General features: G+C 52.9%; 1 protein-coding gene across 4 annotated transcripts; it reads left to right on the top strand.

Annotated features, from left to right (window-relative positions):
- The first annotated feature begins 1,069 nt into the window (after positions 1 to 1,069).
- LOC309891460 (major vault protein) lies at positions 1,070 to 17,450 on the top strand. Of its 4 annotated transcripts, none has more exons than XM_082785826.1 (17): positions 1,070 to 1,225; positions 1,951 to 2,126; positions 2,621 to 2,816; positions 3,885 to 4,008; positions 4,087 to 4,218; positions 5,213 to 5,307; positions 6,212 to 6,448; positions 7,144 to 7,269; positions 7,743 to 7,901; positions 8,824 to 9,074; positions 13,575 to 13,772; positions 14,331 to 14,469; positions 14,941 to 15,152; positions 15,789 to 15,905; positions 16,202 to 16,328; positions 16,618 to 16,806; positions 17,198 to 17,450. In XM_082785826.1, exons 2-17 carry the CDS (start codon positions 2,008 to 2,010, stop codon positions 17,339 to 17,341), a joined length of 2,565 nt encoding a protein of 854 aa, XP_082641952.1. In that variant the 5' UTR covers positions 1,070 to 1,225; positions 1,951 to 2,007; the 3' UTR covers positions 17,342 to 17,450. The 4 variants fall into 4 exon arrangements, with proteins under 4 accessions (XP_082641952.1, XP_082641953.1, XP_082641951.1 ...); XM_082785827.1 differs by lacking the exon at positions 1,070 to 1,225 and adding an exon at positions 1,344 to 1,477; XM_082785825.1 differs by lacking the exon at positions 1,070 to 1,225 and adding an exon at positions 1,344 to 1,477 and having other exon boundaries at positions 1,747 to 2,126.
- Positions 17,451 to 25,531: the final 8,081 nt, after the last annotated feature.

Below are 25,531 nucleotides of genomic sequence, written 5' to 3'. Positions count from 1 at the left end.
CCACAGTTGGTGACACAGGCCGAGCAGGGATGCCCTGCCCACACTCACCACTGCACCCAGGGGTCCCTGCTGCTAAGCGTTTGCAGCACTTGACCCTGGGCCCCTGCCAGCAGGTTGGGGTGTAGGGCCACATCCCAGGGGGTGAGCCCTGGGGACACAGCAAGGGCCCCATCATTTATGGTCCCTGTCCCCAACCACCCTCCTGGGTGTCCCCACACTGTGTCCCTCTGTCCTCCCCTGTCCCTGCATAACCGCCTGTGCCCCTCCATCCCCACGTTCTCAGCCCGTGTCACCCTCCTCTGCCCCCCACTGAAGCCAGGGTTAGAAGAATGGGGCTTGTTTAATCACATTAATGATTTCTAAATAAAGTAATCATTATTGTTAAAGCCAGGGATGGAAGAACGGAGGCTTGCCTAATCACATTAAAATAGACATCGCTGAGTGTCTTTGCTTACTGCTGTGCAAATTAACCAAAACAAGGAATCTCGGGGCCCCTCACAGAGGACGTTTCCTGACAAAAATGGGGAACGTGTCTCAAAAAACCAGCTGAGACCGACCGTGTGGTTTGGGCAAGAGCCAAGGAGCAGCTGAGTCTGTCCAAAGCCGGAGGGGAGCAGCTAGTGGCGATGAAGAGGAGTTATCAGCCTTCATCCCCACGACCCCCCTGATGACCACTGCGATGGCACTGCACAGGCGCAGAATGGAGGAGTTTAAGGAAATAACTTCTTGGAGCTAATTTTAATACAAAGCGGGGATAGGTTATGAATATGCATAGGCGTAGTGGGAAACTTCCTGCGTGCCTAACTTTTTACTGCATATCACCACAGCAAGTCGCTGCTTTATGCCTTTGGGACACGCCCGGCGCCGAAATAAACCGCATGCCTACTTTATAACTCATTTGCTTTGAGTTGTAGAGTTTTTCCACAAATCACAAACCTCCCCCCCCCCCCCCCCAAGCCCCTCCCAATGAGAGAGGAAGGGGGCAAAGGGAGCGGCGCCTGCGACCGGCAAAATGGCGGCGGCGGTCGCCTAGCGACGGGCTGGAGCCTGCCGGGGGGGGGCCCGGCCCGGCCCGGCCCGGCCCGGGGCTGTGCCCGCTGCTGGAGCCAGCCCGGCCGTGCCCCGCGGCCCCCCCGGGGTGTGCCCGGAGAAACGGGGAGCCGCCCGGGGCAGATCCGCCTCGGGGAGCGGGGGCTGCCCTGCGTCAATCCGCGTTTACCTGGGGGTAAATCCGCCTTGGTAGGGGTAGGGGGGGTGGGCACGCCCTGCCTGGGGTCAGTCCCGCCGCGGGTGGGGGGCAGATCCCGGCCCGTGGGGCGGCCCCGGTGGGCTGGGCTCTGCCTTGCGTGCAGGGCTGGGCCAGGGCAAAGGCAAAGAGCTCTTCCGGGCTCCCTCCGCTCCGCCGCCTGCTGCTGTGCCCCAGGGCAGATCTCCTGACCCCCCCCCCCCGGCGAGCTCATCTCCTTCGCCGCCCCAGGTGAGGTCTCCTTCTGCCCCGCGACGGGGCCGTCTGCCCGGCAGAAAGCTGTCCTGCCCCGGGGCGAGGTCTCCCGGCCATTTTGAGGTGCCGCAGCCCGTGGCGAGCTTACCCGAGGCACGGTGAGCTCGTCTTCCCCGTGGCGAGGTCGCCCAGCCCACGGTGTGAGCTCGTCTTCTCCCTGGAGAGGTCCTTTTGCTCTGCAGCGAGCTCATCTGCCTCCTGGAAAGCCCTTCTGTCCCATGATGTAGTCTCTCACCCCACCGCAGAGCCCGTGGCGAGGTCTCTCAGTGAGCCGTGACGTGGTCTCCTACCCCACGGCGAGGTCTTCTGCTCTCCTGGCAATCTCATCCACCCCGTGGCAACTTCATCTGCCCGCCAGGGACTTCACCTGCCCCAGGTTAAGCTTTTCTGGCCTGTGGCAAGGCCTGCCACTCCCACGGTGAGCCACAGCAGGCTGTTCTGTCCCACAGCAAGCTCGCCCGTCCCCGTGGCAAAGTCTCCTGTTGCACGGCGAAGCCTCCTACCCGATGGAAGACCCTGTGATCCGCATACCCCCCTACCACTATGTCCACGTGCTGGACCTCAACAGTAACGTCACTCGTGTGGAGGTTGGGCCCCACACCTACATCAGGCAGGACCACGAGAGGTGGGTGCTTTGGGGCAGTCTCCTTCCTACAGCGAAAGATGTGGATGCTATGGCGGGGGGGGCAGCTGTGGGGTGGGAGTGCCATGCTGTGGTTGGCAGGACTACAAAACATTCGTGCTATGGGGTGGGGGGGGATTTATGTAGCTACAGAGTGATCTGGATTTACAGGGCTGTGAGTGATGTTTGAGGAAGCTCTGCGGGGGCTCTTTAGGACAGTGGGAGGTGTTGGGGGTCTCTATAGGACTATGTGGACTTCATGGGCCCTTGGGACGGGGAAGGTGTACAGGGCTGCAGGGGCTCTGTGGGGCTGTTGGGGGTTTTTTGAGGGTTCTGTAGGATCGTAGGACCTCTATAGGACCGAGTTGGTTCCATAAGGCTGTAGAGGGCCATAGGAGGGCTGTGGGGCTAGACTGGGGCTGTGGAGGACTTGAGGGGTTCCATAGGGCCCTGGGGGCTCTGTAGAGCTGAGGGGAGCAGTGTGGGGGTATCCACAGGGTGGTGTTTGCGCCCAAACGCATGGTGATGGTGCCCCCCCGCCACTACTGTGTGGTGCTCAACCCCGTGGCCCGGAGCCCTACGGGGGCTGTGCTGGTCGATGGCGCGGGACAGGTCCGTCTGCGGCACGCTGACCTCGATGTCCGCCTGGCCCAGGAGCCCTTCCCCCTGTACCCTGGCGAGGAGCTCCAGCAGGTACCTGTAACACCGCCCTCCCTGCAGTGCCCCCCCCAGGCCCCTGTAGCCTTCCTGGTAGTTACAGACAGCCACCCAGCTCTTGTAGCATATGACAGTCTTCTATAACTCTTAGCCCCACCGTGGCCTGTTATAGCTTAGTTGCAGTTTGCTGTGGTCCCCTATAGCTGCTTCAGCTATTTTAGCCCTTCATGACCCCTGGAACACCTCTAGCTCACCAATGGCTCTCTTAGAGTTCCTGTAGCCCACTGGGTTTTTCTGTAATCCTTCCAGCTACCTGCTCATGTATTCCTGCAGCTCTTTAGAGGCTCCTCAGCACCCCTGTAGCTCCTACAGTTCATTTGGCACCGCTGTACTTCCTCTGCTCCCTCCCACTCTCCCACCCCCTAGCCTCCTGTAACTTCTCTAGACTCCACAATCCCTCTCTGTAGCACATCTCTGTAACCTTCCATGGCTACCCATAGCCCCTAGAGCTCCTCTAATCCCCCTCTTGTTTCTCACAGCTCCTATAGCCCCTATAGTTCCCCGTTCTCTTCCATACCTGCTCTAGCCATCTCATGGCCCAGAATTTATCCTGTAGCCCCCTCCCCCTCAGTGTGTCATCCTTGTCCTTGCGCTGAGCCTGTGTACCTCTCCCCAAGGTGTCCCTGCATTGTTTCCAATCCCTTCAGTGTGTTCTGTCGCCAAAGTGTCACTCGTGCCCCTGTACTGTCCCCATCCCCAGCCTGTCGCCCACATCCCACATGGTGAAAACCTGTGTCCCAGTCCCCAGGGTTAAACTCAGGTCCATCACAGTGACCCCCATGTCCACCATTTCCCTGCAAGGACCCTTGTACCCCCCTTACCCTCACAGCCCTGTTGTGACCCCGTGTCCCCACCTAGTCCACAGTGACACTTCCCATCTACGTCTCCTGCAGTGACCCCTCTGTGTCCCCGTGTCTTCTACTGTGCCCCCAGGACAACCCCTGAAAGCATCCCTCTCACCCTCCACATCTGCCACACCTCCACTACGATGCCCATGCCCCCACGTTGTCTCACTCAACTCTCTTCTGACACCTGTGTCCCCAGGGTGTCACCCCACTGCAGGTGGTGCTGGCTGACACCGCCCTGCACCTTCGGGCCCTGCTTGACTTTGAGGACGAGGATTCTAACAAGTTCGTAGCAGGCGACGAGTGGCTCTTCGAGGGTCCTGGTGAGCAGGGACACCTTCCTGAGGACCCCCTGGGGAGAGCTCAGGGAGCTGGGGGCTGATGGTGCTGCCTGCATGCAGGTACCTACATCCCCCGCAAGGAGGTGGAGGTGGTGGAGACGCTGCAGGCCACTGTCATCGGGCACAACCAGGCCATCCGCCTGCGGGCACGCAAGGAGTGCCTCGACCGTCAGGGCATCCGCCGCGTCACAGGTAGCACTCGTGGACACCCCGTTGCACCCGGTGACACTCCAGGACTCCCTGGTAGCCACGGCGGCTTCCTGGGTTCAGCCCTCACTCAGTGTTGGCTGGCTCAGTGTCACCCTGTGCCTCTGGTGTCCCCCCCTCAGTACCCAGTGTTGCCTGAAGGCAGCCCTGGGACACCACACCCCATACCCTGGGATCCTCTTCTCCCCCTCCAGCCCCTCTGTGATTCCCATGTCACCCTTCAGCACCCATGGGAGCTCTGTGTCATCTGAGAGTGCTCCTGGAGCCTGCAGCACCCCAACCCATCTCCCAGAACTTCTGGGACCCCAAGCACCCCCGCAATCCTTGTGTCTCCTCTAAGCATGCACGCACCTTCTGTGTTGTCTGACAGCCCTCCTGGGACTGCCAGCATCCTGAGCACCCATGGGACCCCTCCAGCACCACTGGGAGCCCTGTGTCACCCCCTAACACCCATGGGATTTCTGTGTTATTCAGAAGCACGCCTGGGCACCCCTCCCCATGCTGCAGCATGTGTGGGACACTTGCCTCATCCCTCAGCTTGCCTGGGGTTTCCCGCATTCCCATTCCACTGTCCAGCACTCCCTCTCACCCTACAGCACCTCCAGCATCCCTGTCTGACCCCACTGCGCCCCTGTGATCCCCAACACATCCATCCAACCCCCCCCCCATAACCTCCCTCCTCTCCCATAGCACCTGTGGGACCCTGTCTTAGCCCCTAGCCCCTCAAGATTCCCAGCACCCACAGGGCTCCCATAACTACCAGTACCTCCAGCACCCTTAGGATTCTCCCATCTGCCCCCTAGGGCCCTTTGCTCCCTGCATCTTTAGGACACCTAAGATCTATAGGATGCTTAGCACCCTTAGGACCTGCATATGCCCAAGTCCCCTCAAAACCCATCCCATCCCAGTCCCCCTGGGACTCCCAGTCCCCACCCTGCCCAGCACTGCAGCATCCTTAGCCCCATCCCTCTGCTGCCAGGGGAGGAGTGGCTGGTGAAGCGGGTGGGTGCCTACCTGCCTGGTGTCTACGAGGAGGTGGTCGACGTTGTGGACGCCTACGTCCTCACTGACAAGGTACCTGGCATCGTGACGCTTGCCCGTGGTTTCCCCTGCCCCTGCAGATGACAGGGACTCTCCAGGACCTGAGCCAGTATCGTAGCCATGCCCGTGGTGCCTCTGGAGGTCCCTCTGGACTGGGTTTGGGGGTCCGTGTACCTATTCTCCTGCAACCGTGGGTGTGACAAGGATCCTCCAGGGTGGGTGAAGGGTCTTATCCCCCTGATCCATCATGGCACTGTCCCCATTGCACCCATGGGTGATGAGAACCCGCTGGGGGACCTTCCAACCCACCATGTTGCCATGCCCCCTGCACCCATGGGTGTTGAGGACTGTGTGAGGGGCACTGTCCCCCTCAGCTATGCTGTCTTTGTTCCCCCTGCCTCAGGGGGTGATGTGGACCCTCTGGGTATCCTGTCCCCACCAGCTCACCATGACCCTATTTCTGCTGTACTGATAGGTAACAAAGACCTGATTTGGGGGTCCTGTTACATGCTCCGGGCACAGACAGGTGTTAGGGACCTTTCAGGATGGGTTTTGGGGTTCTCTGTCCCTGTTCTCCTGCACCCAAGGTGGCAAGTGACCTTCCAGGATAGGTGTGGGGTACCATCACCCCCCTGTGCCCCCTGCACCCGCAGGTGACGAGGCTCCTTGGGGATATGTTTGAGGGTCCCATTCCCCCTGCTCTGAGCCCACTGTGTCCCCTTTTTCCCTGCACCTGTGGGTAACAAGGAATCTCTAGAGGGTCCAGCCCTGCTGCAATCCACCATATCCCTGTCTTCCCTTCACCCACACATAACAAGGACCCTATGGGACGAGTCTGAAGTCCCATAACCCTGTCACCTTGCCCACACAGGTGACAAGGCCTGGCGGGGCCAGCTTTTGGTGTCCCATCACCCACTGTTGTCCTTCCCTCCCGTAGAAAGCCCTGCACCTGCGAGCTGTACGGACCTTTGAGGATGCACAGGGCCGGGTGCGCCGCACGGGTGAGGAGTGGCTGGTGACGCAGCAGCAGAGCGAGGCCTACGTCCCAGAGGTGTTTGAGGAGGTGGTGGCTGAGGTGCAGGTGACGACGCTGGGTCCCCGGCAGTACTGCGTGGTGCTCGACCCCGTGGGGCCCAACGGGCAGCCCCAGTTGGGCCAGCAGCGTGTGATCAAGGTGGGCACCCCAGGGACTTGCAGGTGACCTAATGTGGCCTTAGCTTCTCCACAGGTAGCAAAGGTGTGGTCCTGAGCAGCTCTAAGACATAATGTGCCCCTAATGTATCAGCGGGGGACAGTAAGGTGCCCCAGGGGTTCCAAGTGTGGACCTCAGGACCTGAGGGTTGCCCCAAGGGCCACACAGATGCCTCTGAGGGAATCTGGTATATGCATAGGTGTCCCCAGAGGTCTCAAAGGTGGCCCCAAGGGACCCTAATGCATCTCTGAGGCATCCCTTAAAGTCCCAAAGTTATCCCTGAGGGATCCTGGCATGACCCCTGAGGTGCCCCGAGTGCCCCCAAGGAGCCCATGGGTGGCCTTGATGTACACGTAGGCATCCCCAAATATCTCAGTGGTGGTCCCAAAGGACCCTACAACACCTAAATTAACCTTAGTGTGTTGATGAGGGATGCTAAGCTTCTACAGCAGCCCATGGTTGGTCCCCAGGGACTTGAAGTTGTCCCTGATGTACCTGTATACTTCCCTGAAGGTCTTAAAAGTGGTCCACAGGGACCCAAAGGAATCCTTGAGGGGCCCTAATGCCCCCTTCCATATATCCCTGTACTGTGTGTCACCGTACCCCATGCCCCTGCCCCGTGTCCTCACCACATTGCCATTCCTTGCCCTGCTGGTGACACATTCCCACGTCCCCAGGGGGAGAGGTCCTTCTTTCTGCAACCAGGCGAGCGGCTCCAGGATGGCATCCAGGATGTCTTTGTGCTCTCTGAGGATGAGGGTCTACTGCTTCAGGCACTCCAGACGATCAAGGACACCAGTGAGGTGACCCAGGGGGCACCCAGGCTTGCAGGATCACCTGGAGGCACCTGGGAGAAACTGGGGGTCCAGGGAGCCTGGGATGCCCGGGGCAACCAGGAGTGATTTGGGGACAAAGGGGACAACTGGGGGACCCACCGGTGGCTGGATGTCATGGGGGATGGTCGAGTACCTGGGGGCAGGTGGGTATGTGGGGGATGTCTGGGGGATTATGGGGGTCTCAGGGGACACTTGGGGGGACATCTGTCTTTATCATTGGGTCCCCAAGCCAGGTGGGTGGCAGAGGACAATGGGAGGGGGTGCTGTCCCCAAGCTGGCAGGCTGTGGGGGTGCTCCCTGTCTCCATGCCTTCAGACTGGCTGGTAGCAGAGGGCCATGAGGTGTGCGTCTGTCCCCATGTCCCCAGCTAGGGGTTGGGTAGGGGGCCGTGCGTCCCTGCGTCCCCAGGCTGGTTGCTGATGGTATCCCCACATCTCCAGGAGGGGACAGAGGTGATACGGCGCGCAGGTGACCGCTGGCTGGCCCGGGGCCCCCTCGAGTACGTGCCGCCCGCCGAGGTGGCTGTGCTGGAACGTCGCCAGGCTGTGGCCCTAGCTGACAACGAGGGCATTTATGTGCGCGACATCCGCACTGGCAAGGTGCCTGCCCTGCTGCTCTAGCTCCCCTGGAGCTCGTAGCTCCCTGTAGCTGATTTTCCTGTGGCCTCCTATAGCCCATAATGTCTCCTATAGCTGCCTTATAGCCTCCTTTAGCTCTCTGTGGCTCCCCATAATCCCATTACTGCTCCCTGTAGACTTCTAGCAGCTCCTTATAGCCCCCAGTAATCCTTTGTAGTCCCATATAAACGTTTCCCACTCACCCACAGCCCTCTATAGCACCGTGCAGCCCCCACGGATGCCTTTAGGTCCTCCCCATTGCCCTCAGTAGCTTCCTGTAATGCACGTAGCTCCCCGTAGTTCTCCAAATCAGCCAGGACTCCCTATAGACCAAGTAATATAGTGAGCTCACTATAGCCCTCCACTCCCACCCCCAGTGCTCCCAGTTCTCCTGCCAGTGTTCCACATTCCTCCAGTGCCCCCATATCCCAATCCAGTATCCCCAGACCCTCTCCCAGTGCTCCCAAAATCCATCTTAGTGCCTCCAGCTCCCTTCCCAGTGCTTTCTATAACCTACCCCAGTATCCCACAGACTGCTTTCCAGTGCTCCCAGTATCCCATGTGGCCCCAGACATGCTCCAAGTGCACCCTGGACCCCCTTTCAGTACCCCCCGTCACCTTCCACAGTCCATCCCAGGGCTCCCAGTATCCCATATATCTGCTTCCAGTGTGTTCAAACCCCTGTTCAGTTCCCCCAGACCTTCCCAATGTCCCCAGACACACCATTCTAGTGCTCCCAGTGTCCCTTATACCCATCCAGTGCCCCCAAACTCCCAATGCTCCCAGTGCCCCTCCTAATGCCTTCATACACCCTCCAAGTGCTTCCAGTGCCCTCCAAATCCCTTCCCAGTGCCCCCAGCGGCCGTCCCAGCCCAGCAGCACCATGAGGTGGGTGTGAATGCAGGTGCGGGTGGTGACGGGCCAGACCTACATGTTGACGGAGTCCGAGGAGCTGTGGGAGAAGGAGCTGCCCCCTGGGGTGGAGGCACTGCTGGCCGAAGCCCGTGGAGACCGCACTGGCCTGGATGCTGGGATCCCCTCCTCCTCGAGCCCGGATGCTGAGGTCCAGCACCGTGACCGCACCCGCGCTGTCACCTACCAGGTGCCCCACAACGCTGCTGTGCAGGTCTACGACTACCGGGAGCGGCGGGCACGGTGAGCACCTGTGGTTGTGGGCATGGCGGGGCAGGGACGTGGTGGATATGGTGGGGGGGACGCAGGAGGAAGATTCGGGCACGGAGGTGATGCAGAAGGTGGTGCTGGGTTTAGATGATGTTACTGTTGGCACATCTGTGGTAGGTGGCCCCACTGACCGATGCAGAGCCCAGTGTTGGTGGTGCCAAGCCCCAGGGAGCAGGTGATGGTGTGGGGACTTGTGTGTCCTGGGCATGTCCTAGGCACGTCCTTATGTTGTGGGTTTAACCCTGGTAGGCTGCTTGGCACTTGGCACCACGCAGCTGCTTGCTCACATCCCCCAGTGGGATGGGGGAGAGAATTGGAAAGGTGAAGGTGAGAAAAGCCTCAGGTTGAGATAAAGTTTGGTTGGTAAAGTAAAAGCTCTGTGTGCAAGCAAGAGAAATATAACAATGAGTTCATTTACTCCTTGCCATCAGCAGGTGATGTTCAGCCATTCCCAGGGATCATCAAGTGTAATGGTTACTTGGCAAGACAGGTGCCAGCATCCCAGATGTCCCCCTTCTTCCTCCTTTCTCCCAGCTTTTATAAAATACAAACTTTTATGACATCATACGGTTTGGAATAGCCTTTTGGCCAGTTGGGGTCAGCTGTCCTGGCTGTGTCCCCTCCCAACTTCTTGCCCACCCTGAGGCTCCTTGCTTGCAGGGCAGCCAGAGGAGCTGAGAAGGCCTTGGTGCTGTGCAGTTCGGCAATAGCTGAAACCTTGGTGTGTTATAAACACTATTTTGGTCCCAAATGCAAACCACAGCACCATGCAAGCTGCTTTGAAGAAAATTAACTCCATCCCAGCCAGACCCAGTGTACTTTGGCATGTGACCCTTTGCTTGTCCTTGACAGGGTGTGAAGTCGTGCTGCGTTTCGAGTTGGCCATGCAGGGCCCTGGGGACCAGGTGACAGTGTAGGGACTTGTAACACATCCTTGGCAGTCTCTGTCACGTAACTCCTGTCCTTGATGTGTGATCCCACAGGCTGGCGATGGGCCCTAAGGAGCAGGTGACAATGCAGGGACCTGCATGTCATTGCATGTCCTTGGCATGTAACTCATGTCCTTGGTGTGTCATCAGCATGTACTGGCCCAGGATAGTGTTAGGCCCCATTCTGGTGGTCCTGAGCCCTGAGGAGCAGGTGGTTCAGGAACCTACCTGTCATTGCGTGTCCTTGGCAAGTGGACGGTGTCCATGGCATAAAGTTGGTGTGTGCAGGTACAGGGTAGTAATAGGCTCCAAACTGGTGGTACTGGGGCCTAGGGAGCAGGTGATAATGCTGGGACACTTGGCATGGCATGTCCTTCATGTGTCTAGACCACTCATCTCTGTCTCTGGTGTGTTGTTGGGTGGTTCTAGGCCCTGAGGACTGGGTGACAGCGTGGGGACCCATGTATCCTAGCATGTGTCTGCAGCATGTCCTTGGGTATGATCCATATCCTTGGCATATCTGTAGCATGTGACCCTGCAGGCTTTTGCTGGGCTCTGAGTTGGCGGTGCTGGGCCCTGGGGAGCAGGAGCAGGGACCTCCATGTCATGGCATGTCCTTGGCATGTGAGCTAGACAGAGCCTGTTCCTAGCAGATTGGTATGTGCAAACTCTGAGGAAGGCAAAGGCTGGAAGCTGGAGATCTCTGATGCCAAGAGGAGTTGTCCTGCTCCCCAGCTTGCAGCTGTGTAATAAGTTTGCTGCTCTCAAAGCTGAGGAGTCAGGATCTGGCTGTGTTTTCAAATGAAACATCTGGGCAGACTGATCCTGAGCCATGTAGGAGCACTGGGAGGAACTGGTGAGTGATGCTGGTGGGCATGCTTCAGGGGATGGAGGCAACCATTGGTCAACCTGGTCTCTTTTGCTGTCTGCTAGGAGCCTGGATCCAGGATGCTGTGGAAGGACTGCCAAAGCTAGTCCAACCCTCTGGACATGATTATGGGGAAAGAAAACACACTTTCTGGGAAATGAGCACATTGGGGAGCCTCTTCTGAAGGGTCTGTTTCCTAGTGCATGCAGCATTGGGGTATCAACAAAAGGAGTTAGAGATCTGTGTTCAGTTGCAGGATATGAATGTCAAAGGCAGCCATGGTTGCAGTAACCCTGAGATGGTGGAGTTCAGGCTCCTGAGGGGAAGAAGCAAGACAAAAAGCAAGATCACAAGCCTGGACTTTAGGAGGGCAAACTGGCTTCTCCAAAGACCTGCTTGTGAGAGTCCTATGGGATTCTGAAAGCTTACCTCCTCCAAGCTCAGGAGCAGTCCATCCCAAGAGCAGGAAGTAGGTCAACAATGTCAGGAGATCTGCGTGGATAAACAAGCCTGGCCAAACTCACACACAAAAAGGAAACATACAGAAAATGGAAGCAGGGACAGGTAACCTAAGAGGAAAATGGAGACACCGTTCAAGCATGTAGGGTTGCAGATTGGAAAGCCAATGCTCAATCTGGCAATGGATGTCAAAGGTAACAGGAAGGGCTTCTACAAGTACAGAAAGGGCAAAAGGAAGACAAAAGAAAATATGGGCCTAGTGCTGCATGAAGCACGGGACCTAGTGACACAGGATGTAGAAAAGGCTGTGGGAATGAATGCCACCTTCGCCTCGGTCTATATCAGACACACCAGTCTTCAGGTATCCTAGGCTCTGGAGACCAGGGAGAAAGCCTGGAGTAAAGCATGACCTTGGTGGCAGAGGATCAGATTTGAGGATACTTAGGCAAATTGGGTGTATATATAGTTCCATAGGCCCTGATGGGGTGCAACAACAAGTGCTGAAGTAGCTGGCTGATGTCATTGCAACACCTTGCTTGGTGATCTTTGAATGGTCACGACAACTGGGAGAGATGACTGAAGAATGGAGGAAAGCAAGTGCTACACTTTCCTTCAAGGGCAAAAAGGAGGAGCCAGGGAACTACAGGCCCGTCTGCCTCACCTCGATCCCTTGGAAGGTGATGGAGCAGCTAATCCTGGCAACCATCTCAAGGCACAGGAAGGACAGGAAAATCATCAGCGTGGATTTACCAAGGGGAAGTCAGGCTTGATGAACATGGTTGGTAGCATTCTGTGATGAAATGACTGGCCAGGTAGACAAGGGGAGACTGGTGGATATGGTCTGCCTGGGCTTCAGGAAGGCCTTTGACACAGTCCCCCATAAGATCCTTACAGGCAAGCTGCTGCAGCCTGGGCTGGATGAGCACAGAACAGGGTGGACTGAAGAGTGGCTCAGCAGCTGAGCCCAGAGAGTGGTGACCAGTGGCATGGAGTCTGGTTGGAGGCTGGTAACTGGTGGTGTACCCCAGGGATCAGTACTCACTCCAGTCATATTTGACACCTCCAGTAATGATCTGGACAGTGAGGGGGCAGAGTGGATCCTCAGCCAGTCTGTGATTTATACAAAGCTGGGGGGAGTGGCTGAGATGCCAGAGGGTCCTGCTGCCGTAACACAGGAGGGTCTGGACGTGGATAGGCTGGAGAACTGGACAGGCAGAAACCTCATGGAGTTCAACACAGACAAGTACAAAGTCCTGAACCTGGGGAGGGACAGTCCCACACACCATATATGCTGGGGCTGCCCAGCTGCAGAGCAACTTTGCAGAAAATGTTCTGCAAAATGTGGTCCTGGTGGACACAAAGTCCAACATAAGGCAGAAATGTGCCCTTGCCACAGTGACAGCTAGTGGTTGCATTAGGCAAAGTGTTGCCAGCAGGTTGAGGTAATGCACCTCTCTGCTCAGCATTGGTGAAGCCACACCTGGAGCACTGCATCCAGTTCTGGGCTCCTCATTACAATAGAGACCTGCCCATCCTGCAGAGAAAGTCCAATGAAGGGCCACAGAAATGATGAAGGGCCTGGAGCACGTCTCCTGGAGGAAAAGCTGGGGGAGCTGGACTTTTGAGCTTTGAGAAGAGAAGGCTTGGGTCTTATTAATGTAGATAAATACCTGAGTGCCGGGGTGGTCAAAGAAGAGGGAGCCAGGCTATTTTCAGTGGTTCCCAGTGCCAGTACAAGAGACAATGGGATCAAACTGAATCATAAGAGATTCCCTCTTGCTTTTTCACTATGAGGGTGACTGAGCACTGGCACAGGCTGCCTGGAGAGGTTGTGGAATCTCCCACCTTGGAGATATTCAAAAGCTGTCTGGACATGGTCCTGGGCAACTGGCTCTAGGTGGCCCTGTTTGAGCAGGAGGCTTGGACAAGGTGATCTCCAGAGTTGCCTTCCAACATCAACCAGTCTGAGATTCTGTGGTTCTGTGATAAGTCCTTGGTGTGTCCCCATCTTGTGATCTGTATCCTCAGCATGTGACCCATGTCCTTTCCATGTTCTTGTTACAACACAAGGGAGTGTTGGGCTCCAGTGTGACTGTGCCTTCACCCATGTGTCACAGCATGTCCTTGATGTGCCAGGGTGGTATTGGTCTCCGTGGTGCGTGTGACAGTGCTGGGACCTATGTGTCATGGCTTTGGCATGTTCTTGCTGTGTTGCAGGGTGGTGCTGGGCCCTGAACTGGTGGTGCTGGGTCCTGGGGAGCAGCTGACGGTCCTGTCCCTCTCAGCAGGCCGCCCCAAGCGGCCCCATGCCCGACGCAGCCTCTGCCTCCGCCTTGGCCCTGACTTCTGTGCTGACATCGTGACCATCGAGACTGCTGACCATGCCCGCCTCCAGCTCCAGCTGGCCTACAACTGGTGGGTGAGGCTTATGTTGGTGGGCCATGGGGATGGGTGATGAGGGTGGGGGCCTGGAACCATCTCAGGTAAATGGTGTGGGATGGGATTGAGCTTGAGGCTTGGGGACATGGCTAGGGGCTGGGGGTGGGGTTGGATTTGGGATAGTCTTGGACACTGGGGATAGGGCCTTGAGCCCTGTGGGGTCAGGACTTGGGCTGTGGGGTCATGGTTAGGCTGTGGGTGGCATTGGGGTTATTGGGCAGTGATGCTGCTTGGGCAGGACTGGGCTAGGAGGACAAGGAGGAGGTGGGGCAGGATCTGGTGGAGGCACTGACAACAATATGGGGACAGACCAGATCCTGGGTCATCACTGGGGACAAAACCTTTAGTTAGGGAGCATGTGCTAGAGCCAGGAGGTGCAGCTTGGCTGTTGGGTAGAGACTGATGCTTTGGCCTTTGGTTGGTGGTTCTGGGACAGAGGTGGGTTATGGCAGTGGGAGTAGGATCAGGCCAGGATCAAGGACCAGGGTGGGAGCACTCTGGCGTGGGAGAGACCTGAGGACACTTTCCTTGCAGGCACTTCGAGGTACCAGAAGAACCGAAAGATCTGGGGCGCCTCTTCAGTGTCCCTGACTTTGTGGGTGATGCCTGCAAGGCCCTGGCCTCCCGTGTGCGTGGTGCTGTTGCTGCCGTCACCTTTGATGACTTCCACAAGGTCTTGTTGGTCATACATATTTTCCCTTGGTCAAGCCCAAGTACCCCCACTTTCACCTGCATCACCAGTGCCTCCACCCCCTCCTCCTGCCATGGTACTCTGGGTCATTGGTGCACCATCCTGTGTCACCTATGCCCCCACATGTCTTCCTATGTTGCATGTGTGACCATGGTCCACTCAGATTCAACATCCCCCCCCAACCCCCCAACACTACGTGTGCCCCTTCTGTGTCACTCGGCATAACCTTGTGGCTCCTGCATATTACCCTGGGTCTCCGTTGTCCCCCTGAGCCTCTGATGTGCCCAAGAGTCACTGGGGACATCAGGAATTTCCCAATGTCCCAAGAACTCAAACAGGCTGTTCTGCTCGGCTCTGTTTGGCATCAATGAAGCCCTGTATGTTCCCCAGTGTCCCCACTGCCCCAACGGCCTCAACATCCCCAAGTGACGCTGATGTCCCCAATGTCCCCAGAACTCAAATCGTCTCATCTGCTCAGCTGTGTTTGGCTTCGATGAGAGTGGGCGTTTGCGGGAGCAGCTCCGCTTTGCCCCCAATGGGCTGGTGGTGACAAGCGTCGACATCCAGAGTGTGGAGCCTGTGGACCAGCGCACCCGCGATGCCCTGCAGCGCAGTGTCCAGCTGGCTATCGAGATTGCCACCAACTCCCAGGAGGCTGCTGCTAGGTCCCCATGTTTCCCCATATCACCTCATGTCCCATGTCTTTCTCCAGTGCACCTCACAGTTTGCTGTTAGGATCACCACTAACTCCCAGGAGGCCAATGACAGGTCTCCCTTGATTCTCCAAAAGTCCCTCCATGTCCCCAAATGTTTACTTTTGGCTCTCCATATGCCCTGTGTTGCCATATCCCCGTTTGTCTTCCCCACATCCCTCATGTCCTCAAATGTCCTCCATATCCCCCATGTCCCAAAACTTCCTTCCATGTGTTTCCACATCTCCTACATGCCACATACCCTCAGCATGCCCTGTTTCCCCATGTTCCCAACATGCCCCATATCCTCATTGCCTCCCCACACCCCCAGTTTCCCCCATATCTCCAGCGTAGCCTGTGTCCCACCCTGTCCCCAGTGTCCCATACATCACAGAATCACAGAATTGTCTAGGTTGGAAGAGACCTCAAGATCATCGAGTCCAACCCCTGACCTAACACTAACAGTCCCCACTAAACCATATCCCTAAGCTCTACGTCTAAACGTCTTTTAAAGACCTCCAGGGATGGTGACTCCACCGCTTCCCTGGGCAGCCTGTTCCAATGCCTAACAAAGGGATACATCTCGCATCCCTTGGTCTCTGTCAACAGGCATGAGGCAGAGCGCCTAGCGCAGGAGGCCCGAGGACGCCTGGAACGACAGCGCCTCCTTGACCAGGCTGAGGCTGAGCGGGCACGCAGAGAACTGCTGGAGCTCGAGGCTCTCAGGTCAGCCATCTCCTCGTTATGCACTGCCCTGGGGGCTCTGAGGGCTTCTGCTTGCCCACAGGCACCGGGTTCTTCCACCTTCCCAGCATGTACTGAGGTCTTCCTCAGTGGGTTTGGGTGTACCGGGGCCCTCCATCCCCCCACAGTGTGCTGGGGCTCTGCAGCTTTCCCAGGGTGGTCCTGTGGTCCTCCATCTTCCCGAGGGCACTGGGGTGGAGGTGTGGGGCTGGGGGTGGAAGGTGCGGTGGGAGGGGGTGCGGCCCGTGGCGGGCACGGTGTGTGACGCAGCCCCACAGCGCAGCGGTGGAGAGCGCGGGGGTGGCACGCGCAGAGGCTCAGGCCCGGGCGGAGGCTGCCCGCATCGAGGGTGAAGCTGCCATCCTCCAGGCCAAGCTCAAGGCTGAGGCTATCGCCATAGAGACGGTGCGTTGGGGGCGGGGCCTGAAGGGAGGGGGTGGGGCCTGGTGGCAGGGGGTGGAGCCTGACGGAAGGGGGAGGGGCTAATTGTGCCTCAGGTGGCCTGGGGTTGGGGAGGAGCTGGGATGAGGGGGTGGGGCTGTCCTAGGGGGTGTGTCCCATTCTAGCCCTGCCCCCTATGATGGGGCATATAACCTATGAGCAGCATGCCCATGGGCTCAGTGGGAGGGGCCTGTGGTGGGTGGGCGTGTCTTCCAGCAAAAGGGGGCGGGCCCTATGCATTCTCCACCCCCAGGAGGCGGAGCTGAAGCGGCTGGAGCAGGTGCAGGCGCAGGAGGTGCAGGCGCAGCGGGCCCGGGCGGAGGTAGAGGCGGCACGGGCCCAGGCGCTGGCGGATGTGGAGGCCTCGCGGGTGCGGGAGGTGGCCAAGGCCCTGGGTCCCGACACCATTCGGGACATCGCCCGGGCTGGGCCTGAGCTGCAGGTGAGTAGGGCGTGGCCTAAGAGGGGGTGTGCCCTAAGAGGGGTGTGGCCATTTTGTGGGAGGCGTGGCATCAGGTATGGCCTCTTGGAGGGGTGGAGGCTGCAGAGGCTGGGCTCTGGCTTGGGGGGGTTGGATCCCTGGGAGCGGGTGGGGCTTTGTGGGTGTTGAGCCTTGGGGGGCAGGCTGTTGGTAGGGGTCTCCATGGGGCGGGGTCTCCATGGGGCAGGTCTGAGTGGGGAGGGGTCTCCGTGGGGCAGGTCTGAGTGGGGAAGCGGCTCAAGGAGGATAGGGCTTCCAGGAGGCAGTGCCTGCTTGGACTCGCTGGAGAGGGTATGGTCTGCCAGGGTTGTGGTGTGCTGGGAGGGATGACCAGCACTGTGCCCATCTCCAGGTGAAGCTGCTGCAAGGCCTGGGACTCCAGTCAACCCTCATCACCGATGGTGCTGCACCCCTCAACCTCTTTACCACTGCCCGGGGGCTGCTGGGCCTGGCAGCTCCTCCAGAAAACTCCAATTCCCCAGCCTCTGCCCTCTGAGGACCCAGGCATTTGGGCCTTCCCCAGAGACCTGGGTGTCCTGAGCAGCTGGAACCTCCCATCCCTCTTCATGTGTTTCGTTTTCTCAGAATAAAGCAAACAGATTGCAGCTGTAAAGTCAAAGTGATGGTGGGGTTGGGGGCAGTGACATCAGAGTGTGTTTTGCAGGGGATGACCACCTGTCATCATGCTTCTGTGTTCTTTTGTGGCTGGGCAGATGAGCTTTTATCACATAATCTGACATTCTCCCTCTCTCTTGTTAAAGAACAAGAAAGAATTGTATCATTTTCTCTTCTAGCACAGCAGTTCTCAGCCATTTGTTTCATCTCCTGGGAAGGATGCACTCATGGAGCAGACTTAGTACTACTGCTAAGTACCTTTAAAGGGTCTTATAGGTCTATAAGATGGGTCTATATTTCCCTAGCATGCTGCGTTTTACAGTCCCACTTCTCTGGAAGGGAGTTGCAGGATCAGAGTTGCTGCACTTGTCAGTGTAATCCTACGTAGTCTTGGCTGGACCTGCAAGGATTACCCTTCTGTTGCTTTGCTTCAGTATCTCTGGTGTCTGGTCACACTAATTGGTAAGGGCATGTGAGAACGTGGAAGGTTTATTCCAGCAGGTTTATCTTGATCAAGGACTTCTAAGTTAGTAGACAATGACCAGAAACAAACCTGAACAGTTGTAATAAGTAAGAGAAGAGACAGGATGTGGGACTGTTGAATCAAGCAATGGTTTGAGTGAGGATTTCTGGATCAGGCTGATAAGAAAAGAAAGGGGAACAATATGCAAAATGCTAAGGCACAGACCTGACAAAACGAACATGGAGACAATGACAAGAAAAAAAATCACTCTCAGTCACACTAGTTGATGAGCTATCAAAATACTTCTAGGTGGATCAACATGGACTTTGCAACAGATAAGACTGTAAACCAGGGGGACCCTGGACTGTGAGGGATACTGGAAACTGCAGAGCACTGCAAACCCATGTAGGAAGTGCAAGTTGAAAAGGAAGCAGGAGGAACATAGAGGGGGCAGGCAGAAAAAGTGTAAAATGGTGGTTCACAGGCAAAATGGGATGTACACTTGTCTGGTTTGCATCTGATCACCGCAGTCTGTCCTATCTACTTCTTTCTCATTATTTTGCTTTTAACTCAGGGGTGTTTGTGTGTGTTTGTTTGGGTGGACTGGGTGCCAGTCAGACTGGAGGAGTGGGCACCTGTCCTGTGGTGCCACCTACTGGGTCCAGTGGGGTCCTGGCATCAGCTACTGGAGTGACTGGGGGGTCTTCTCCTCCCAGCCATGGGGAGTGAGCATTGTGTGCTCCCAAAGAGCTGCTGGGGGCAACTGGTGTGAGGTGAGTGCAGGCTCTGCACCAGCAGCTGGATCAGGGCCATGGGTCACAGCCTGGTGCTGGCTGCTGGGGGGCCTGAGCATCTGCATCATCACCAAACTGGCCTGCATGGGTGTACATGTGCATTCACCTGCAAACTTTAAGCTGGACAAGCCAGCGAGTAATGGGGGCTTTGGGTCTGGGCTGAGGCGTCAGGCCAGGGAATCAGGTGGGTCCATGCTGCTATGCCCAGGGACACTTGTGGCTGTGGCATGCATGAGGGATGAGTGTGTACGTGTGTGCATTTGCAGTGAGCTTCAAGCTGGATCAGCTAGTCAATGAGTGACCCTTGAAGTGGGTTTATCTTGATCAAAAAGGGGCCTGGAGTCTGGGGAGGGGTTCCAGGTGGACAGAGGAGCCATGCCAGGTACTTGAGGGAACATAGAATGCCTTGGGTTGGAAGGAACCTTAAAGATCATCCAGTTCCAATCCACCTGCCATGGGCAGGGATGCCACCCATTAGATCAGGTTGACCAGGGCCTTGTCCAACTTGGTCTTTGAACATTTCCAGGGATGGAGCATCCACTTCTCTGCACAACCTGTCCCAGTACCTCACCACCCTCTGAATGAAGAATTTCCTCCTAATATCTAATCTAAATCTCCCCTCTTTTAGTTTAAAACCATCCGCCAGTGTACTATCATTATTCGTTCATGTACAAAGTTGCTCTCCATTAATTCACCAGTCCCATTTGAGTATTGACAGGCTGCAATGAGGTCTCCCTAGGGCCTTCTCCAGGCTGAACAACCCCTGCTCTCTCAGCCTGTCTTCATAGGAGAAGAAGCCCCTTGATCATCTTCATGGCCCTCTTCTGGACCTACTCTAACAGATCAACATCCTTTTTGTGTTGGTGTTGCCGGACATGGATGCAATACTTCAAGTGTGTACTTTTCCAACCTTAATGATGCTATGTGGCCTCCCAAGGGTGGAGCAGAGGGGGACAATCCCCTCCCTCCACCTGCTGCCCATTCTTCTGTTGATGCAGCCCAGGATGCAGTTGGCCTTCTGGGCTGCAAGCACAAACTACTGGCTCATGTCAGGCTTTCCGTCCACCAGAACCCTCAAGTCCTTCTCTGCAGGGCTGCTCTCAATGAGTTCTTCTCCCAGTCTGTCCTTATGTCTGGGACTGCCCCAACCCAGGTGTAGCACCTTGCACTTGGACTTGTTGAACCTCATTATGTTTATGAGGGGCCACTTCCCAAACTTTTTCCCAGGTCCCTATGGATGTTTTCCCTTACTTCTGTTGTATCAGCTGTGAGGTGCAGAAATCAAACTTTACAATTTGAGGAGAGTTATAAAGCAGGTATGTTTATTGCAGCACTGGGTGCAAGAGGGATCGCTCCTCCTAGCTTGCACACCAAGGGTTACTGCTAGGGTACTTATATTAATGGAATATATACATATTAATCTCACTTCACCCCCTCTGGGACATTGTCACTGGGATATGTGCTCAGATTTGCTACTGGCTGAATCTGCGAAGGGGAAAGCAGCAGCAGCATCCCCCAGCCTGGGCAAACCCCAGGGCACTGGGCAGGGCCCCAGCAGCCTGGCATGGGCTGTGGTGGCTGCAGGAGGCACACTCTGCACCTCATTTAACACCCTGCAGGCTCTGCAGTGCCTGTGACACAAAAAGTCCAGGCTGGCTTCTAAATGAAAATTTCAGAATTGAAACGTGTCCTAAAAATGGAGTCCCTGTGTGGTGGGAAAACAAAATAAAACAAAAACAACAACAACAAAACACTAATATTTAAGATATAAGAGGTCTGATGAAGAAGTTTACCTAGCAAAAAGAACATCGTTTTCAACCAAAACCTAGCAGTTTGATTATTCCTGTTTTCTGAGCTAATAATACTGGGTGTGACACTCCTACATGTCTAACCAGGGTGTCAATTGTGGCAGTTAACAAGATGCTTAAGGAGTCCACCCCTTCCAGGAATGGGTACTTCCTTCTTAAGATCTAAATGATATTCTGGAGTCCATCCTTCCCAGGAAAGCGCACTTGACTTTGTTAATGTTATAATGTTTTTTCCTTACCTCTTTCCTTATTTTGAAACAGTGTGTAAATCGGGTCTCTGCAACAACCGAGTAGAGAACACGAGGACAGAGAGAGGTGCTGCCATTCTTTCCCTCTGAATACAGTTAATAAAGCTTCTTATTAAATTAATAAAGCTCTGAAATCCTAAGTGTGTTATTATTCACTTGGAGTCCTGATATTCTCCAACACTTTATATGTTTAAAAATGACTCTTTGCAGGAATGAAAACCAGTGAAGAATCAGTACATTATGCCTAATGAGGTGTGAAAATCCAAAAAATAAAATACTGTTTTGCAGGATGTTGGCCAAATAGTGGGCTGGGGAGCACTGCTTTGCTAAAAGGTTCTTTCCAAAACGGAAAGATTGCTTTCTGTACTGTTGGCAATTTATTTCTACTGCATGAAATGACTCCTTTCTAGACCGTCTCCACTTCCTTGACTGTTTTCAACTCATCCACTCCCTTATTACGTCATCTGTCCTCTATGACCCTGTCTTTACAGGTTCCAGCTCCGCCCTTTCTTCCTACACTTGAGTTTGACAGACAGTTCTGCCTGCTTGTGCGTCCTCTCCTCTTGCTGCTGCTGCCACCACATCGGTTGGGGTATTTGATTTTTAATGACAGGTGGTAACATTCACATCCTCTCCTGTAGTTCTTGGAGTTGACTTACTGTCTCAGGATCCTATAATTTCTCAAGATTTAGGACCAAATCCTTACCACAAGATTTCTGGAAAGTACTAAGATTCCCAACTTCAACGTGGTATTCTCTTCATGAAGAAAATGCATTTTTTTTTTTTCCACAAACTTGTCTTTTATTGGAGTAAGTACCCTCAGCTACTTAAAACCTCATCATCCAGCTTCTGGATCCCCAGTTTCTTAAAAGGTAATTGAAGTTCCAGCATATGAACTTCAGCATCTGACTCTTCGTTTTGGGATACATGCAAAAAGGCATATCCCACAAAGTTTTGTGCATTTTTTTTTTCCTCTCCCCTTCCTTCACCTATGAAAGTACTCCTAATTTTCCTTAGTGGCAAAAGGCAACTTGAGCAAAATTAGTACCTGTTTCTTATAACACAAACTATATACAATTAGAGCTTTGGCAACTATGAGGCTGGTTGCTGCCAAGGGTAAGAACTCTTTGCAATATAACTGGAGCAAAGTATTCTAAGTAGCAGAAAAGAGTATTTTGGAAATGTGATGGTCTCATATTATGAAGGAAGCAGCAAGAGAGCTGTCTGAGAATACCAGACTGAAGTCTATGACTTGTAGAATAGTGACCATCTCTTGTGTATTTTTTCTGTGAAAACTTGTTTCTTAGCTTTCCAAATTTGAATATGACTGCACACACCTTTTTTGAGTGTCAATGCCATACTGCCTCCTCCCTGAGTCATCTTGCTGGCTGTACTGGGCTAAACTTGAGCAAACACAATTATCAGTTAATTCTCTGGAATGAGGAAGAGCCCATGAGCAAATAGAGGTGTGAATGGTAAAACTGCTTCTGCACTTCTTGTTTGTGGATCAAGGGACTATGAATACCCTGGGGGCTGCTTCTGTTGTCTGATAAAAAGTTTGGATTCATTACCCAACGTACAATAAGCCAATCGATACGCTAGGTTGAGATATTGTTTATTTCAGAATTGCACAAGTCTGAGTACCATGTGGTTTTCCACAAGGCTGGCACACCTACGGATTTTCTGTGCCACTCTTTATACAATCTCTTATCAATACCTTTATGTTTTTACAATCCCCCAGCCTCTGACTGCTTACATAATTATAAAGCTAACATGACAGAATCATTCTGCACATCTTCAGAGTGGAAGGATTCCTGGTCGGGCTGGGGTCTCACAGCCTAGAGCGTGATTTTTACTATTATAATGAGGGTAGTTGATGATTAAATGGTATTACTTGTAGAAGTTGGAAAGGAACATTTAGAGGTAGCATGCAGTAACTGCTTATTTAAAGCATCTCCATGTAAAGAAAAACTCACCTGACTTGCACACAATTCAGAATTCTGCCTACAATAAATTCCTTCATACAGGACAAAATTAATTATATGGCCTGCCCCACATCAGTAGCATTTACTTTCCCCTGCAAGTCAGAAATGCAACTAAGGTACATCAAGCTCCTTTGTATTCTACCATCCTTTTTAAATACACAAGCTTCAGCAATACGAATGAGAAGACTGTGCTTGTGCAAGTGATTTAGGGCTTGCTAGAAGTACAGCACATGAAAATCTTGTATGTATTTCTCCTAGAATGTAAATTGCAGGGAATGAAATAAAGATTAGTTTTGTCAGCATCAACAAAACCACCTTTAAATCTCTATTGAAAATACAGAACAAAATGCTAGAATACTAGGTTTTACACAATGATAAAAATTAACCAAAAAGATGCCTCTGTACTGTTTTCTTTTCCAGCTGACGGATTATCTCCTCATTCACTTTGTGAATGAGGAGATAATCCGTCAGTCCTAGTTTCATTCACTTTGTGAATGAGGACATAATCAGCTCAAGCGATCTGGATCTTTACTACACATAACAGTGAACAAATCATTTTCAGTTTATGTATAGCTATATATATGCAAATCAGTTCAACTAGTGGTAATTTGTAAATAGCTATACAATTTTAACATCTGTAGTGCCCCACTTGATAATTGCAGGGCAGTAGATTCTCAGAATACTGGAATTCTTGATCAGCCTTAAGTATTTGGGTTCTCTTTGGTATCTGGGCAGAAGTAGAAACAATTGTTTTTAAAGCAAGACTGACTAGAGCTGCAGATTTTCTTTGGTACACTTAAACCTGGAAGCTAAACCATAAAAGCTACATCCAGCCTAAAACCCTGAGCTAAAGCAAGTTTTAATCAAACTGATTCAAGAACATGATCTTGATTGTTGGATTTTGCAATTCTGTGATTATTCTGGTACACTTACCTGGAAGATGTTGACTTGCGGAAAACGGACTCCACAATCAGTAAGATTGTAAAGCAGGTATGTTTATTCAGCGCTGGGCAGCACAGGGGTTAGTCCCGCCAAAGTCGTGTGCACCTGACACAGCAACTTGTCTTGGTTTTATGCAGTAAAGTGTTACATATGCATGAAGTTTCACAATACACCTATACATATTCATAACCTGTCCCGCTCCATATTAAAAGTAGTTCCAAGGAGTCATTTCCATAAACTCCTCCCATCTGCGCTTGCACAGTGTATTCTGGTGGTGGTCATTGGGGGTCAAGGGGATGAAGATTGATGACTCTTCCTCGTCACCGCTAGTTGACCTCTTGTCTCTGTGCAGACTCAGTTGCTCTTTGGCTCTTGTCTATCCGCAGGACCAATTTCTTAAGATAGGCTCACACTCTTATTAGGAGACTAACCTTGGGGCCCAAGGCTTCTTGCTTTAATTAATTTGAACATCCTAGTTTCATGCTGTCTATCACTTTATCTCTACTTGATAAGATTCACCTAACTTCCTCTCCCAGTTCCCCCCTTTTCTAAAATTTAGTAAATTCTTTTCTAAAAGGTTAGTGATTTATTGTATTCTCCTAACTCCCTCTCTCAATGTGACAAGGCCCTTTATACATACAGGAAACTAAATGGTGTTTTTGGACTAAGAACGTGCACAAGACAAGCTGCTTAAATTTACCATGAGACTTTACGATCATTAGCATTTGCTAACACTTTTCAACTTCGTGTCTCTAAAGCTATATTCAGTTATCATAGAAGTATTTCCTAGTACCATCAGTCATTAATCCAAGAACTACACATCTCTAATACATCAATGTAAACGACCTTACAGTGTACCCCTGCCTCCTAGTGCTGGATTAGAATTTGGAAAAGGAATTCAACTGGACAGCTCTGAGAAGCTCAAAGGTTGGAACCTAAAGAAACTTTAGCTTCCTGGGTCTCTGAGTAATTCTAGAGCTTAACTGGTGATAAACATCTACTTTAGATACGATAATACATGTCAACACTCATCAGGGATCCAAGAAAGCAATATTCTTCTGCCCTAAAGGTTTCAAATCCAACACCTTAATTCCTATATACTTTCTTCCAAAACCAGGATACTATCTTATTTTTTTGTAACACCATTTAAACATTTCTTCCATGAGATGGGACTGGAGATGCAAGTAATCAAGCAATTTTTTTAGAAGCTTTTGAGTATTGTTTTCCACCATGGTTTGCATGAGAAGGAACAGGAAAAAAAGGCATAATAGATGGTTATAAGTTAAATTTATAATGCTAGTCACTATGGTGAAAAAATAAGACTGAGAATAAATCCTTTTTCTCAGGGGGGAGAGTACAAGCCAGATAACTAAAATGCTCATCAGACTGGTATCATTTTTTTTTTTTTTTCTTTTTAACGTAAAAGCAGATCTGAGAACAAGAACTGGTTCCTACCATATTTCCTTTGTATAGTACTAAAACGTAGACGTACTGCACTTGAATCATACATATTACATAAATGCATAGCTTATATAAATACCAAGTAATTAAATATTATAAAATACAGTAATTATACAGTAATATGTGCATCTATATAGACACATACATATATGCATAGATATATAAAAATTAAAACAGTACTGGGCTTTCACCTCAATGTGCAGAGAATTTTAAAAATCCAAAGGAAATCATTTAAAGTTCCAGGAGAACCTGTAGCCAGAGTATTACAAAATTTATCAGGAGTGCAAAGTCACCATTATGAACTTTAAAGCATATCATTCTATAATTTGATTTATTTATTTTAGAAAGTGATAGGACTAACTCCTGAAGG

Source organism: Aythya marila, assembly GCF_965140915.1.
Source record: "Aythya marila genome assembly, contig: HAP1_HAP1_SCAFFOLD_235, whole genome shotgun sequence".
Lineage (NCBI taxonomy): Eukaryota > Metazoa > Chordata > Aves > Anseriformes > Anatidae > Aythya > Aythya marila.
Note: the sequence above shows the minus strand (reverse complement) of the source record. Positions and strands in the feature narration are given on the sequence as shown.